General features: G+C 34.9%; 5 protein-coding genes across 5 annotated transcripts; all 5 read right to left on the reverse strand.

Moving 5' to 3' along the window:
- Positions 1-2,962: 2,962 nt before the first annotated feature.
- On the reverse strand, positions 2,963-3,616 carry LOC125210011 (late embryogenesis abundant protein At1g64065-like). The gene has a single exon (XM_048109587.2). It carries the CDS (start codon positions 3,614-3,616, stop codon positions 2,963-2,965), a length of 654 nt encoding a protein of 217 aa, XP_047965544.2.
- A 2,641-nt stretch (positions 3,617-6,257) lies between these two features.
- On the reverse strand, positions 6,258-7,179 carry LOC125215677 (late embryogenesis abundant protein At1g64065-like). Its single transcript, XM_048117173.2, has one exon. The coding sequence runs from the start codon at positions 7,117-7,119 to the stop codon at positions 6,511-6,513; it is 609 nt and encodes a 202-aa protein (XP_047973130.2). The 5' UTR covers positions 7,120-7,179; the 3' UTR covers positions 6,258-6,510.
- A 932-nt stretch (positions 7,180-8,111) lies between these two features.
- Positions 8,112-8,961, reverse strand: LOC125215724 (late embryogenesis abundant protein At1g64065-like). The gene has a single exon (XM_048117250.2). The coding sequence runs from the start codon at positions 8,879-8,881 to the stop codon at positions 8,246-8,248; it is 636 nt and encodes a 211-aa protein (XP_047973207.2). The 5' UTR covers positions 8,882-8,961; the 3' UTR covers positions 8,112-8,245.
- A 2,250-nt stretch (positions 8,962-11,211) lies between these two features.
- LOC148930012 (late embryogenesis abundant protein At1g64065-like) lies at positions 11,212-12,064 on the reverse strand. The gene has a single exon (XM_089067847.1). The coding sequence runs from the start codon at positions 12,012-12,014 to the stop codon at positions 11,364-11,366; it is 651 nt and encodes a 216-aa protein (XP_088923973.1). The 5' UTR covers positions 12,015-12,064; the 3' UTR covers positions 11,212-11,363.
- A 3,281-nt stretch (positions 12,065-15,345) lies between these two features.
- LOC148930013 (late embryogenesis abundant protein At1g64065-like) lies at positions 15,346-16,219 on the reverse strand. The gene has a single exon (XM_089067784.1). It carries the CDS (start codon positions 16,124-16,126, stop codon positions 15,491-15,493), a length of 636 nt encoding a protein of 211 aa, XP_088923910.1. The 5' UTR covers positions 16,127-16,219; the 3' UTR covers positions 15,346-15,490.
- Positions 16,220-16,494: the final 275 nt, after the last annotated feature.

The following is a 16,494-nucleotide window of genomic DNA, read 5'->3' on the forward strand; positions in this document are numbered from 1 at the left end:
TATACTGTATATTCGATAATAAAGTACAGGTCGCCGAGACTGTTGGAAATTGTTAAGTCCAAAAGTTGGATATTTTTGTTTATTATCTGCAAAACTGCAATATAGAGTATGTAAGTAATGACATATGATTGCTAGTGTCAAATGTCGAGAAAGTAATAAATTATGATGGATTCATTGTACCATGATTGATGGACTAAAGATAGACACTATTGCAATTAAAAATTTCATTTCTTCATTCTTTTATCTAGTTATATTAGATACTCACTGTTTCCATTGTTGATCTTCTGCATACATTATTATTTTCTACATTTAAATTATAAATATTCTTGATCATTATTTTGCTTTTTAAAAAATCTAACCTTATTTTTTTAGATAATACAACTGCTACTTATAATCAAGGCCGGTGGACTTATAGGAGCATATTAATAACTTAACATATCTATTAGCTAAGAAAATATTTTAAAAATATATTATAATTAATAGTCTCGGTCCAAATATAAATGGGTTTAATATTTATCGAGAGAATTAGTATTTATTTAATTAAAGTTGACAATTACCAATAAATTTGCATAAAAAATTTAATAAGTACTATAACAAAAATGACTTGAAAATAAACTCATACATTGATAATATCTACAACAAAAATTTCACATATATATTTTTTTTGACTAAAATCCCTTTTGAATCCTTAATGTAGCATATGGTCAAAATACGAAATTGGTACATAATATTCACTTTTTGAAAATCGACTCATAGACAAATAAATTTGTCGGTGAAGTAGTCATCTAATCATGGTTCTGTCAGTATTTTCGTTTCCGTCACCAGTTATATACAATATTGCTCATTTTCTTTCGAATGCTATTACATCAGTAAGAATTTATGTGGCATATATTATTATATGAATATCTAAAGCTTTAATTACCCACAAGATAAATGACTTTGTTTAGTTCACATGAATTGTTTAATTTCACTAGAATTTGTGTCGGTACAGATTAATATAGACTAAGTTTCAACTTAAAATGTCTTTTTTGTTTGTCAAAAACCTACATTGGGCTAAACTAAAGTTCGAGCTAGTCCTAGAGAAGAGTGACAATCATTAACCCAGTATTATATAGTTGCATAAATAAAGACGACAATGAAAAGAATCAATTATTAGAACTTATAAGATATAGAGAGGTACCATGAATAGGGACAAATTAAATTACCAAGAAACAAATCCCTCGACATTATAAGAGTGACATAGATTTTGCATTGTCCCTTTGTTCGCATTCTTGTCTCCAAAATTGCATATTCCCACCCTTTGAGGGAGGTGGTTTGGGTTAAATCATGAAGCAATTTTTTATTCTTCAACGCTTCATGTAGTTTTTCTATTTATTTTAAGAGATTCTTACGGAAAAAGAAATCTTCCATCCAAATTAAATGTATTTGACGTTGTTATGACTATAATTATTTTAGTAATTTTTGATTAAATATCATAAGGTGTGCATATTAGTAAGTGGACTTCCCATCTCACTTGCTCCAGATGTTCACAGCTCATATGACTAGAAATATGATTTTTGAATAACGATGTCAAGTTAAACTAAATTACTTTTAAAAGTTATGAATTCACGACAAATATGAACATATTTTTTTGAAAAACTATATTGTCGTAATAGTACTTTACTTAAACTAAATCATTTTGAATGAAGAAATATATATGTAAATTTGATAAACAAGTTGCTGTTATACTCAAAGTAGAGACTAATGGAGCATAATGCTGTTTGTTTCCAAGTCACCTTCCAAGACAAAACATTTATCTTTTGTTGTATTCGGAATTGTTATTGATTTATCATATGTTTTGTTCGAATTTTCACTTAATGCGTATTCAGATTTCCAGAGAATATATGAAAAATATTTGTTCAATTAAGAGAATATTTATATTGTATGATTACATATTTACATGTGTATTAGACCACGCATAATAAAGAGTACAAATTAAGGAGTACCAGATTCCCCAAAAAGATTATCAATGCATGTATATCGCATTTCATATACTAGTACTTTAAGATTTTTTTAATAAAATTATAGGGAATGAAAACTATTACTCCTAATAAATCCCAGTTGGTTAGATTGGGCTTGAGTTGCTGTCTCTCTAACAAAAGGGTTTGATGAAAATGGGCTCAATTCAAATGGGAGGAGAGAGAATTGTATTGGGGAGTCTCATCGTGAAATACTGAAATATGTTGGAAATATATTATAAATGTTAAAACTCTAACTAATCGATTTCTTTGATAAAAAAAAAAAAAAAATGGTAGCAGGCGTATGCAAGTGTATTACAATTAGCCAATTTACTTAAAAAAGAGTATTGTTTTTCCCTTTTAATTAATTTTTTTCAACTCATTTTATTGAAATTTCAGATCAATTAATATATACGATATGCCATACCTAATAAACTAATTCATTAATGTATCAGATCTTTTAGTTATTTTCAAATATTTTAGGTACTAGTCCATCGCGAATTCGCGATACAGTCTTTACAATTTATGTATATCCGATAAAAAAAAAAAAAATACTCCATCACCTTGTATGTTATCGTATTGTGCACTTGAACTAGATAGAAGGTTATTCTTGAGACTAAAGGTCTAATATTCGAATTTTTTTGAAGCGTAAATAGAAATTTCCATGAAAACTCTAGTAGTCATAACTTATATTCTCATCTACAATCAACTCTCATTACAAAGGAAACCTTCAATACAATCAACTCCTTCAATACAGCTTCAATAAGCTTTACTCAAAGGAAACCTTCAATAAGCTTTACTCAACAATCAACTCTCATTACAAAGCAGTAGAAAAAATCAACTCCAAATAGGGAAAAAATGGTGTGGAAAATCAAAGCTGCAAGTGACAAAAAACCAATGACCCATAATCAAATACTCCCTATAGGCTAAGTAATAGGAATAATTAAAAAAATAAAACAAGCTTATCAATCGCAAACAATATTCCTAATGTTTAGATTTCCCGTAACAATTTCCATGCTACAATTCATCTCAGCCGACCTCTTCTTCTCAAACAGCATCGCCAGCCTCACATCGCCCCTCATCTCGGCTCGGCTCGTCAGCGCCACCACTCCAGCCGCCAAATCACGCTCAAGCTGCGCCGAATCAGCCACATTCACATCCACCTTCACCTTCAGCCTCTCGGTCGACCGCCAGTTCGCGCGGCCGCCCCCCGCCGCCGCCTCCCCCACCTGCGCGCCGTCGTAGAAGAAATACACGGCCGTTCTTCCGTACCTGAAACGGCCGAAGTTGGAGTTCTTGACGCCGAGCTCCGCGGTCATTGCGGCCCTCAGCGAGCCGTTTCCCGGCAGCGCCACGCTGGAGTTGGACAACTCCAGCGTGGCGCCAAGCACGCGAAACTTCGGAGTTCTGATCCTCATCACTGTGAAAGTGAAGAGGAGTATGATTCCGGTTTGGAGAAGTGCGAAGAGGAAGACGTAGAGCAAGCATTTTCTACGTTTGTTTATGTTTTTTCTTCGCTGCTCGGCTGCTCGGCAGTCTGCGGCCTCGGCGTCGCTCCGGGAAAGGCCGTAGCGGGCCGGTGCTAGTGGAAGTGGCGATTGTTGCTCCTTTTCAGCCATTGAAACTGACTACGAATTAGTGGAGATAAATAGAGACTAATCCAGTAATTTTTCTTGAAAGGTTGCAAATTTTGGGATTGGATTAGTGATTGTGAGAGAGTTGTGAGATTGTGGAAGTCATATAAAGAGGGAGATTTTCTGGAAACTGTAGAAAAAACATACTCCTACTACATGAATATGTGATCAGTCTGACTTTTGTTACATTGTGTTATTTATTTTCTTTATTCTTGCAACACAATTAATTAATGTGGGGTAGATTTTCCAAGAGAGTATATTGCATTATGGGTAGTATTTACAACAAATAAAAAATAGTCAGAACAAATAAAAATATCAGAGCTATTTCGTCCCAACCGATTTTACTATACAATGCCCCGACAACGCATGATCACACAATGTCTACAATCAATAGTCTTATTTTGACGGATAAATTGTGTCCGTCTTTATAAAGGCGATTTAGTCCGATGGTGGACCTGTTTAGACGTCGACTTTTGGGGCGACATGACACCCGCAATCAATATTAGCGTTGATAACTTGTTACTGATATTGAAATTTGTGACGCCGGTCCATCGCTCGGTGATGCAATCATAGAATGAATTATCAATTTATTTTTGGGATTTACTAGTGAAAAGTTCATATCGATTTTTTTAAAGCGTGGTAAGTAGTTTGAATTTATTGCTGTACTTGTTATTAATGTCTACGGATGCTTCTACTGAGGAAAATGATGGGTTATGTTGCTGCCTTTAAATAACTCGGTTTCAGACTAAAACTGGCGGTGACTCAATTAAATTATGTTGGACAAAGGCATCGCTTCATTTGCTGTGTTCTCACACATCAGATTTGACTATTTGGGTATCTGAATTTTGTGGTTAGTTAATCGTAACGCATTCGACATTAAGAATAATTTATTCGCTTTAAATTAATGTCATATATACCTTTTTCTCATGTTCGAAACTAATATATGTCATATTGACAATTACATTTTGGGACACACTATTATTACCAAGAAAAAAAACCCTATTATTACCGAAAGCGTGTTTGTTTATGGCGTTGTTGAAAACGATTACCTTAGTTGCGGTTTTTTCAATTTGCTTTGCAAGCTTATTTTTCCAATATTTCACACTCCGATTTGAACACATTGACAATTAATTTGGGATGATCAGCCAAAAATAGAAATGAACGAGGACCCACACTAAAAGTCTTTACAAGAATTTAGGAAATTGAGGTCAAACCCTATGAATATGATATTCATTTTCTCATAGGAGAATTGGTGCCCCTAAAAATAATCCATCCGTTTTTTAAAAATAACAACTATTTACATTTTGAATCGTACCTCAAAAATAGAAACTTTAGAATATTTCTATTTTAGGCCATGGACCCCACAATCCACTAACTTTACTTTCACTATTTTTTCGCTTTATCTCTCTTACTTTACTCATTTTTCTTATCGTCTCTCTTAATTTACCAATTATTCTCATTTATTTTACCAATTGTGCATTAAAACTCGTGTCATTTCAAATATTTTTATTTTTTTAATACAGAGGGAGTATATAAATAATCTTGTAATAATCATACACGAGCCGAAATGAAAGGTTTACATGCCCACATTCCCATTTGATAGTCTGGTTATAATTACTCATGCTGGCTAATAAATAATATGTTTTCATATAGAAATTTTATATTGAAACATGGCCTTTAAATTGTAGTACTTCCTCCATTTATAAACAAGAGTCTTACTTTGAGTATGAGTTTTAAACTTTTTTAAGAAGTGTGATTTGAAAAAAATATTAGAATATTAGACCCGTTTATTAGTTTAAAAGTAATAAAATATGATAACACAGGGACGTTACAATTTAGTAAACGTGAAATAAAACTTTTATTGATGTATATACCAAAATAATAAAATACAAGTCCGAGAGAAAAATTTAATAGCAAAAATGTTCTTTTGTTTGTCCGGTCGTCAATATTATAAGTAGATTAAAAATACGCAAGGTGATGGAACAAAGAAAAACTCAAAACTAACGCGTATAATCCAAGAGGATTAATTTGATCCATATATCGTGGCTTGCAATGTGGTAGGTACTGTTTGACTTCCCATATTTAAATTCAAGTTCCCCCACATGTCACATTTAATGATATTCCATTGCTCTTTTCTACACCATCGATAAAGTATAAATTCATTACTTCGTTTAATGTCTTGCTCATATAGACTTATACGATCAATCCTCCTTATATGTTATTGATATTTAGGATCTCAATATAGTTTTTAATTTATTGTCAGTTATAATACTAATTAAACAGTAGTATAACACAAATACTACAAATTTACTTTTCATGAAAATCCGTAATTCACAAGGAGTGCAATGTTTTAGCTATCGTGAATCGAATATATCTCGAGTTTGGCTCTAATAATTACAAGAGTACGATAATTTAGTCATTTTCACTCCCATTTTGTTATAATCCAGGACCACAAAATCCTTCGTTGGGAAATGATCATAGATTCGTACTTAGTATTTTGTTAATTTTCTAATATTATGAACATGACTATATTTCATGTTAACTCTAATGAACTAATAGGCATATGAAGTTCCTAAGCTGGCATATACTACTCCGTATTATTTTAGTTTTACTCCATAAGATACCATTATCACTTAATTATCAACAAAATAAATAAGCTGGCATATTGTCCTTTCCAATACCTAGCTTTGGACTGAAAAGAAGTAAGCCTTTCTTGCAAAACAATACAAAATTATCACAAAACTTAAAGAGCTTGCAATGATGCATGGGATATGTAATTCACATAAAACCAATCTAGATTGCAAACTCGTACACAAATATCAAAAGAATACAATATCAATAATCAATCACAATAAAAATGAAAATGAAAATAAAACAAATCATTCGCATTCAATATTCTCAACAGTCCTTGACGCCGTCACAATATCCATAGAGCAATTCATATCCGTCGATCTATCCTTGTTCATAAAAAACAGCATCTCCACTTTCCCCTCCATCTTCGCAGAGCTCGTTATCCGCACCACCTCGCCGGGAAGCCGAGGGTCGCCGCTCAGATCCAGCTCCACGGCGGCGGCACTTATCTCCTTCGTAGTCTTCCAGTTAGCCTTCGAGCCGGGGACGAGAACCTCGCCTATCTTCGCCCCTCGGTAGAAGAACTCCACGCTGGTGCTGCGGTACTTGTAGGGCCCGAAGTTGGCGTTCTTCACGGCGAGCTCGGCGCTGAGGGTGGCCCGCAGCGAGGCTGTTCCGGCGGTGAGGTCGGAGAGCGTGGCCTCTCGGATGCGGAATTTGGGCGTTTTGACCTTCATCACGGTTAGGGCGAAGGCTGTGATTACTGCGATTTGGAAGATGGCGAAGACGGCGATGTAGAGGAGGCATTTCGCGCGCTTCTTCTTGCGCAGCTCAGCGCCGTCGTGAGCCGCCTCTGCGTCGATGCTGCTTCGTGGATAGGCGTAGGCCGGTGATTGCTGCTCCTCCTCTGCACCCATTTTCTGTTTTGTTATAAGAGGAAATGGAGATTGAAAAACTAGGGTTTTTTGTATGTTTGTGTTAATGCTGCTGGTGATGAGTAAGATAGTAGGAGTTAATAGAGTATATATAGCCATAGAGGAGGGAGGGAGATGTTGATATTTTAGTTTTGAAGTAACTAATGGCTTCTAGAAAAAGTGTTAGGGGAGCAATTATTTAATTATTATTGTGAAGAGTAAGTAGTTAACATTATTATTTTAGGGTTTTAATGTCACGCGTTAACGGCTAATCTTGACTTTCATCGGTTAGTGTGGTAATGTGGTATAGAGAGGAAAACGTTTTTGTAACAAATCCATATTATGTACTGTACTGTATTTGTTAGAGATTTAAGTATAGGCAGAAGCAGAAGCTTCTATTTTCCATGTGATCAATGGCCTTGCCAGCGTTGACTATTCAACTACACATAACTATCAATGCGAGATTTGTTTCCGGGAAAAACTCTGTCTTGTACCGTACTTGAAGCTATGAAATATACTCCATATCTTAAAAGTCACTTTCTAAGCTATTTATTGAAGTATGGGCATTAAATTTTCCCTTTCAATGAAAATGTAAAAAGTCGCATAATTAATCATGTAAATTGTTTGGGCTCACATTTACGGACTATGACATGGAAAGCACAAAATCGACGTGTATCTTATAGGCACTGTGGAAATTATATACAGGGTTGAACAAAATCAAATAATTAATTAGGTTTCATAGTTGAAAAAAATTCAGAGCTTAATTAAATCTAACATCCCTAAATAATTAATTTAGTGTTTCAGACAAATTTGCAGAATCCAATTCTTATTTTTTGTAGAACAACATTAAAAACAAATGTTTCATCTAAAGTTGAGAGTTGGGTATTTACCGTAATTTTGTTTTAATCCTCTATTACGTATATTGATTAACGTCACGTGGTGTTATTAATGGTGTTAAGCGGCTAAATAATTTTGTGAGAGAATGCACAAGGAAGTAAGATTTCATAATCTAAAATTTTATTATAAATTTATAATGGATCTACAAATGACAAAGCGCTACAACAAAATATAAAAATAAAACGAAAATAGTATGAAAACATGTAAATAAAAATGAAAAAATAGAAAGAAATCATTTGCAGGCGATGTTCCTAAAGGTCTGCGGCGAGGCAGTGACGATTTCCATTGTGCAATTCATATTGGTAGCTTTGTTCTTCTTCATAACGAAGATGAGCTCCACTTTCCCTCCCATCCTCGCCGTGCTCGTGATCGGCACCACTCCGGCGGTCAAATCTTCAGCAAGCTGAGGGCTGCCCCTGAGATTCAACTCGACAGCGGAGTGAATGAATCTCTTGGTCGATCTCCACCCGGCTTTCGAGTTCGGGACGGAAATCTGCCCAACTCTTGTCCCTCTGTAGAAGAATTCGACGGTGGTGTTGCGGTATTTGTAGCGCCCGAAGTTGGCATTCTTCACCGTGAATTCGGGAGTTATGGTGGCCCGCAGCGACGGGCTCGCCGCAGTGCCGGCGTTGAAATCGGTGATGGCGGCGCCGCGGATGCGGAATCTAGGCGTTCGGACTTTCATAATTGTGAGGGCGAATACGGTTATGATTGCGGTTTGGAAGACGATGAAGAGGAGGATGTAGAGGATGCATTTGTTGCGCTTCTTCTTGCGCTGCTCTCTCATGTTATGAGCCGCGGCGGCCTCGGTGTCGCCGCTCCGTATGTAGCCGTTGCCTGCATATGCTGACTGTTGTTTCTCAGCCATTATCTCTGATTTTAGTTTTGTGAAGAAATATGTTTTTGGTTGTATCAATTTGAAGGTGTTGATGGTGGAGGAGGTGATGCGAGTTCAAATATATATAGCCTTGGAAATATATAGATAGTCAAAGTGTTGGGCTGGATGATCTTATTAGTACCTTATAAAATTATAAATTAACACTTGAATTTGATTGAGTTATAGCGCGTGAGACGGCTAATATGACTTTCTTTTGTGAGCTTACTTTATAATTAATCCATGTATACTATAATTAGTTAATTATAGATAGAAGCTTCCGCTGATATTTTTAGGTGCTCCATCGCATTAGTAAATTACTTTACAAACGTGTTCATGTCATTTTGAACCGCGGACTCCAATATGTTATTATTTTTTACTGGCTCTATCGCTACAAGTTCTTATCGAATCACATAAAGTCTAGATAATTATAGATTGCGCTACTGTATTCCTTCACCATTCAAGAAATGCAGTACTGTTAAGTTTTTTTTTTTCTTCTTCTTCTTCTGTTGCTCTAATCCTCCTCTAAATTAGGGCTTCGAAAAAACCCTAGGACGCGACGATTTGCCTCCACATCATTTGTGTGACTGAGAAGCTGGTGCCCGCATCGTCTGGCATGCGCAACTGCCCATCGATACAATCATTTAACATATCATAAAAGGTTATAATTACATCAATTATGATTAATAGCAAGATAAATTTAACTAAGTTGATAAATTTCACTCTGTCGAGAAGTACCACAACAATAACACATTATGATTAATAGCAAAACCACACGTAATTTGCAACGAAACTCAAGCCTTAATGAAGAAAATTCAGAGGGTGTACATCTCTTTCAAAATTTGTAAAAATATCTGATTGAGAGGCATGGTGTAAATATTTTATTAAATACTAGTAGTAATTGGTAGGAAAATAAAGTCTTGCTTTTTATTTCCCCTTTTGGATGAGATAATTAATAGACTGACCTTTCTCCTTAACGCAAGAGACCGTGTTTACAACACATTATTCAAACATGAAAGGAGCATATACAACTAATTGATGAAAATGTCCAAATTGATATAGTAACAAGAATGTAGGGTTCCTACTATTGTTAGGATATGACAGATGCATAATATAGTTGTCTCATTTTCACTAATTCAAATATTTGTAAGTTTAACAACCAAAAATTGTGACTTGTGTCTTGTCAGTATTATTTCATTCTATTATATTTTATATTTTAGCAAATTAAGTGAGTAGTAGTTAGATCGAATATACATATATAGAGGACAAGACTCTAAGAAAATTGATTCTTACATATTGCTGTTTGTATACCGAGTATGCATGCTTTCTTTGACTTATAAACATGAATTAATTAATGAGCTTGGCGTTTGTTGCTTTTTTCCATATATGCTTGCTCCTTTTTCCCTTCTGGGGTTCACAACCATTTATTGACTTATTATAAAATGACTTTATAAAATTCCAACTATGGTTGAAATTGATACATTACATTTAAAATTGATAATTACTCTAGTAAACCCAAATTAGAATTTTATAAACTCTTTTTATCAAATAACATAATTATTGGTAATGCTCATTGAGGTATACATATTTATTACTGGGACAGAATAAATGGCGTTATTAATTCGCCTGCCCGGTGGTGGGCACCGAATTTTGTATGTTAAGCAATTAACTGCAGGATCTAAATCAGTTTTATATACAATGACAAATTCAAATGATGGAATTAGTGTCTAGTGAAGAAGCTTATATCGCCAACATAATTGAAGACATGCTATATTACAACCATCGCTAAAAATAAATGCGGACCAAAAATAACATGAATCACAACAATGAATTAATGGGTTGAAATGGAGTTATTGCACTAAGAGCATCTCCAACCATTCCACTAAACTCAAATCTATTTTAGTGTAAATCTCACACTAAATATTAATTTTACTCCAATCATTTACACTAAACTCAAACTTAAAAGAATATTCTCTATATTATGCTTTTTTTACTCACAAAATTTGAGAATTTTTTAGGTTTTGGTTTAGTGTAAACCTAAAGATAGGTATTTTTTTCTCAAAAACCAAAAATAGGATTGGTTTTTGAGTACTATTGGAGCTAAATACCTATCCCATTTTAGGTTTTAGTGTACCATTGGAGATGGTCTAACAGTATAAGGTATAGGTGTAAAGTACTTCGTATCAGCTCATATAAAAGATCGAATTTAAAAGAGTTTTTCATGTTCATCGACCCGCATTTGAGAGACACATGGATGCGCCAATGGTCTTATTCATCATCAGAAAGCAAAGAATATTACTACGCATGATTGAGTATTCCGTAAGTAAAAAAAATCAATATGAGGTTATATATACTATATGTGTCATATATTACAACGTGAAAAAGAATGCGTAAAGGGCAAAAAACAAGAAAAAAAAACAAGTAAATCGAAATGGAAAATCAAAATATACTCCTATAAGGCTATAACAGAGAGAAATCATCTGCATAAGATGTTGCTAAAACTCTGCGGCGAGGCAGTGACGATATTCATGGTGCAATTCATATTGGTAGCTTTGTTCTTCTTCATGATGAAAATGAGCTCCACTTTCCCTCCCATCCTCGCCGTGCTCGTGATCGGCACCACTCCGGCGGTCAAATCTGCAGCAAGCTGAGGGCTGCCGCTGAGATTCAACTCGAATGCGGAGTGAGTGAATCTCTTGGTCGATCTCCACCCGGCTTTCGAGTTCGGGACGGAAACCTGCCCCACTCTGGTTCCTCTGTAGAAGAATTCGACTGTGGTGTTGCGGTACTTGTAGCGCCCGAAGTTGGCGTTCTTCACCGTGAATTCCGGAGTTATGGTGGCCCGCAGCGACGGACTCTCTGCAGTGCCGGCGTTGAAATTAGTGATGGCGGCGCCGCGGATGCGGAATTTGGGAGTTCGGACTTTCATAATAGTTAGGGCGAATACGGTGATGATTGCGGTCTGGAAGACGATGAAGAGGAGGATGTAGAGGATGCATTTGTTGCGCTTCTTCTTCCGCTGAGCTCTCGTGGCGTCGTGAGCGGCGGCAGCAGTGGCGGCCTCCGTGTCGCCGCTGCGTGCATAGCCGTTGGCCGGGTAGGCTGATTGTTGATCCTTCTCGGCCATATTCTCAGATTGATTTTTCTAAATGCAGAAGAAGAGTAGTGGAGAAATATGTGTATGCTCTGCTTCAAGGCTGGAAGAGCTGGCTTATTTATAGGATATAAAGGGGTATTTTTGTAATTTTTTACTCCCTCCGCCCTGAAATTGTCATATTTTTCTATTTCTGTCCGTCCCACAAAATTTGTCATATTTCACTTTTACCATTTTGGTAATGGACCTCATATTCCACTAACTTATTCTTATTCACGTTTTATTATAACACTAATACTTTAAAAGTAGGACCTCCAACTTTTTCAACTCACTTTTCATTATATTTCTTAAAATTCGTGTTCGATCAAACTGTGACAAAATTTTGGGGACGAAGGGAGTATTATAATTATAATTTTTCAAAGTATTATTTTCATTATTTAAATATCATTTTGTTCCTATTTATTTCAGATTTTTTTTGGAGATTTGCTAAAATGTGCAAACAAGAAAGTTTGGCTTGAATCGGCTGAGTTATTACGCGTGAAGAGGCTGTACTGATTGGTTGAGATATTAGCTTTTTCAACAAAGCCGTCCACATGCAGGTATAATTATGGATAGAAGCTTCTGCTTACGATATATTTAGGGTGCTTTTCTTCAATGTTGACTTTACCAATACAGTTATTTTCGAATTTTTGGACGCGTAATATTTGAGGTTATAAAGTTTCATAATTTAATCGGTAATTACATCCTTCACACGCATAAGAATAGATAATGATAATCGATGCACGTTACATAACTATCCACTAAAAAAAAATTTATTACTCCTTCCGTCCCGACCCACTACAAGTGAAGCGTTTTAATTTGAACGTATTTCTTAAGGAAAAAATTTTTTGAAACTCAATTATTTGAGTTGGAAAGTTTTGAAAAATAACAACAATTTAGAACGCAAAAGAAAGCTTTCTTAAAATAAGGACAAATTAACTTAATCTTTTGCTATTTTAGGACGTTTCTATTTGCGTCCTCTAATTTTAGTTGTGACACCAACAATAAATTAAGACGTTGTAAAAGCGTTGATGGTATATTTGAAAACACAAATTAGCTCTAAAAATGTCCTTAATGATTTTTATTTTCAGTGATCGATTAATTTAATTCCTTGCCCAACTAGCGTATTTCTTTGTAGAAAGCGGGTATAATAAATTATGTCACCTAGTTAAAGCCCTTTCATGAAAGCCAATTACCTAGACTCAATCATGCAACTTGTTAGGATACGTTCTATTTATTTATTAGAAGTGTATAATTCCGAATCAATTTTTGATAGAAATAGTAGTAGAATAGCTAGGTGTTTTAAGGTGACGTTTTTAATTTCGTATTTACGATAAGTCACCGAATATCTCAACAATACACCCCTGACATGGCGGAAGAAAAAGATGTTACACGCTTTATTTGAAGAGATCTACGATTCTCTTATTCTCAAAATAAAGAAAAAACTTATGCGTATAAATTTCTTTAAATATTTGCCATCTAAAACTCTCCACGTAATAGGAGTAATAATAAATCGAATCCACAGTTGTTTCGATGATGGCTAATTATTTGAAATATTACTATGTTTACATATGTGATTCGGCCAAGGAGATAATAACGAATTGCATGACCCATTGTTTAAATTTATTGCACCCTCCATTTTTATGTAGGGTCGATCTAGACATTTGTAAAATAATTAAGCGCCACCCGGCCCACCCCTAAAAGACTAATAAACCGTGAAAGAATTTATGCTTGACATGACATAAATGATAAGGGAGTACTAGAATTATATATCTAATTAAAAAATTAAATAAAGTTGGAAACTTTTGTCAAGAGGGAGGAACCTAATATGGCACTTAAATTATTGAATCAAATTCGAGCTATAAAAATAACATTCGAGAAATTTATGAATTACTCCGTACTATCATATTTTATCGGGCTCGTGGAGTACTATAAATTAAGTTTAATTAACGATTTTGACTAAAAAAGTGAAGCTTTTAAAAATTGTGTGCACCCTATCTACGAAATAATCAATTAATCATATAATTATTCTTCAACTAATAACTGAAACTTAAATGCTAAATATTATACTCCATGCCATCAATTACTCTATAAATAAAACTAAGAACATCAAAAGTCGTGGAAGGAACATCAAAATGGTGTCTCTATATTAAAAGAGGTACTCCTACCATTTTTGCTTTCATTTTCCACATATCCTGCTAACGACTCCATTACGACTGTTTGAACTTTGAAGTTGGCTAGTTGTTTTCAAACTTAATTAAAAGGAATATCAATATATATGCAATTTTGTAAAAGATGAAAATATCTTGATTGAATCCAGTCACTCACTTACTTGCTTTAATATTCCGACTGTTTAAGATAAGAAAGATATAATTAGTGGTAGACCTAGGCGGCTCGTTACTTGCTTAATAAATATATTATCTCATTTTCTTGTTTTTGTGTCCCGTCTTCCATCATTTTCACGAGTTCAAATTTTCAATATATACAATACCTCCAAAATATTGAATTCATTTTCTTACTTCATTTATTAGCAATTACTCGTATACTACAATACTACAAATTCCAGGTTGATATTGAAATTTGTGGTCAGAATTCTAAAAAAATATAGCATGTATTTATAACTAATTATCTATATGTAGATAATAGTTTGAAGCTGGAATTTCCGACACAAAATGTCAAATTTTTACGTTTCCAGGCTGGAATTTTAGACAAACTATTTGATACACGTCAGCTTTAATTGTCTAAAAAATTTGAGGTGAGCTTATGAATTAAATAATTAATTAATCCGAGCATCCTTTTTCTGACTTTATAAACAAATGTACACTTGATACTTGCTAGGCACCCCATGTTTGACATTTCTTACTTTTTCGTTGTCTGTTTCTTAGTTGAGCATTATTAAAGATTTGATTATAACTAGTATCTAATTTTTGTTTTACTATGAAAATGATTTTATTAATAAAACAGAAAGTTATAACTAACTTTTAACTTCGAGTTCGAAAGATAATGATCTTATTATGCATATATATGTATTTACAGATGACTATTCTGTTAGGACATTACTCTAATCTCTTAGAAAATGAACTTATTTCCTTTTTAATTCATCCTTTAAAATTATGAATTTTTAAATTTAAGAAAAATTTATCTACGTGATACTACTCATTCTCTACTAAAAATAATTCAATCATTTTTTTCTCTAGGAGCACTTTCAATATTTATAATTTTCAGAGAGAAAAAGAGTAAAACTTAACTTAATAAAAATATGCAGAATGCGGGTTCAAATATTTTGTCCCAACCTGATTAATTTAATTTAATAGAGATTCCAAAGTAACAAAAATACGTATATATATGACAAGAATATATTATACCTCATATATTACAATGTGAAAAAAGAATGCGAAAAAGGTGAAATACTACTGCCCCTAAAACCATGTCAACCAAAATAAAAATTTAAATTACATAAAAAATAGAAATCATTTGCAGGCGATGTTCATAACACTCTGCGAAGCAGTGACGATATTCATGGTGCAATTCATATTAGTAGCTTTGTTCTTCTTCATAATGAAAATGAGCTCCACTTTCCCTCCCATCCTCGCGGTGCTCGTGATCGGCACAACTCCGGCGGTCAAATCTGCAGCAAGCTGAGCGCTGCCGCTGAGATTCAACTCGAATGCGGAGTGAGTGAATCTCTTGGTCGATCTCCACCCGGCTTTCGAGTTCGGGACGGTAACCTGCCCCACTCTGGTTCCTCTGTAGAAGAATTCGACATCGGTGCTGCGGTATTTGTAGCGCCCGAAGTTGGCGTTTTTCACCGTGAATTCCGGAGTTATGGTGGCCCGAAGCGACGGGCTCGTCCCAGTGCCGGCGTTGAAATTGGTGATGGCAGCGTCGCGGATGCGGAATCTAGGCGTTCGGACTTTCATAATCGTTAAGGCGAATACGGTGATGATTGCGGTTTGGAAGACGATGAAGAGGAGGATGTAGAGGATGCATTTGTTGCGCTTCTTCTTGCGCTGCTCTCTCATGGCGTCGTGAGCACCGGCCGCCTCTGTGTCGCCGCTCCTTACGTAGCCGTTGGCCGGATATGCTGATTGCTGCTTCTCAGCCATTTGATGTTAGTTAAATTAAATGTGTTTTGTTTTTCTAAAAGTAAGAAAATATATGTGTTGATGGTGTTGGAGGTGGTTATGGTTAGGACTTGGGACTCCAATATATATAGACCAAGAAATGGTAGTGGAAAATAGTGTTTGTGAATTTCAATTATCATTAACATTGTAAGAGTAAATATTTTAGTGGAAAGTAACGCGTGAAGCGGCCTACTTTGAATCTTGACTTTCTTTGTGTATTTAACTATTTGAGGAAACTGGAAAGGGAGGAGAAGGGGATTGGGTGGTGAAATAATGAATGGGAAGAAGCTTCTGGTGGGACCCCTGTTTTTGACAATGTCATAGAGACTCATGAACCAATAGGGGTCCGA

The sequence above is a fragment of the Salvia hispanica genome, chromosome 3, assembly GCF_029641045.1.
Source record: "Salvia hispanica isolate PSC_SH4W2 chromosome 3, Shi_PSC_v1, whole genome shotgun sequence".
Taxonomy (NCBI): Eukaryota; Viridiplantae; Streptophyta; class Magnoliopsida; order Lamiales; family Lamiaceae; genus Salvia; species Salvia hispanica.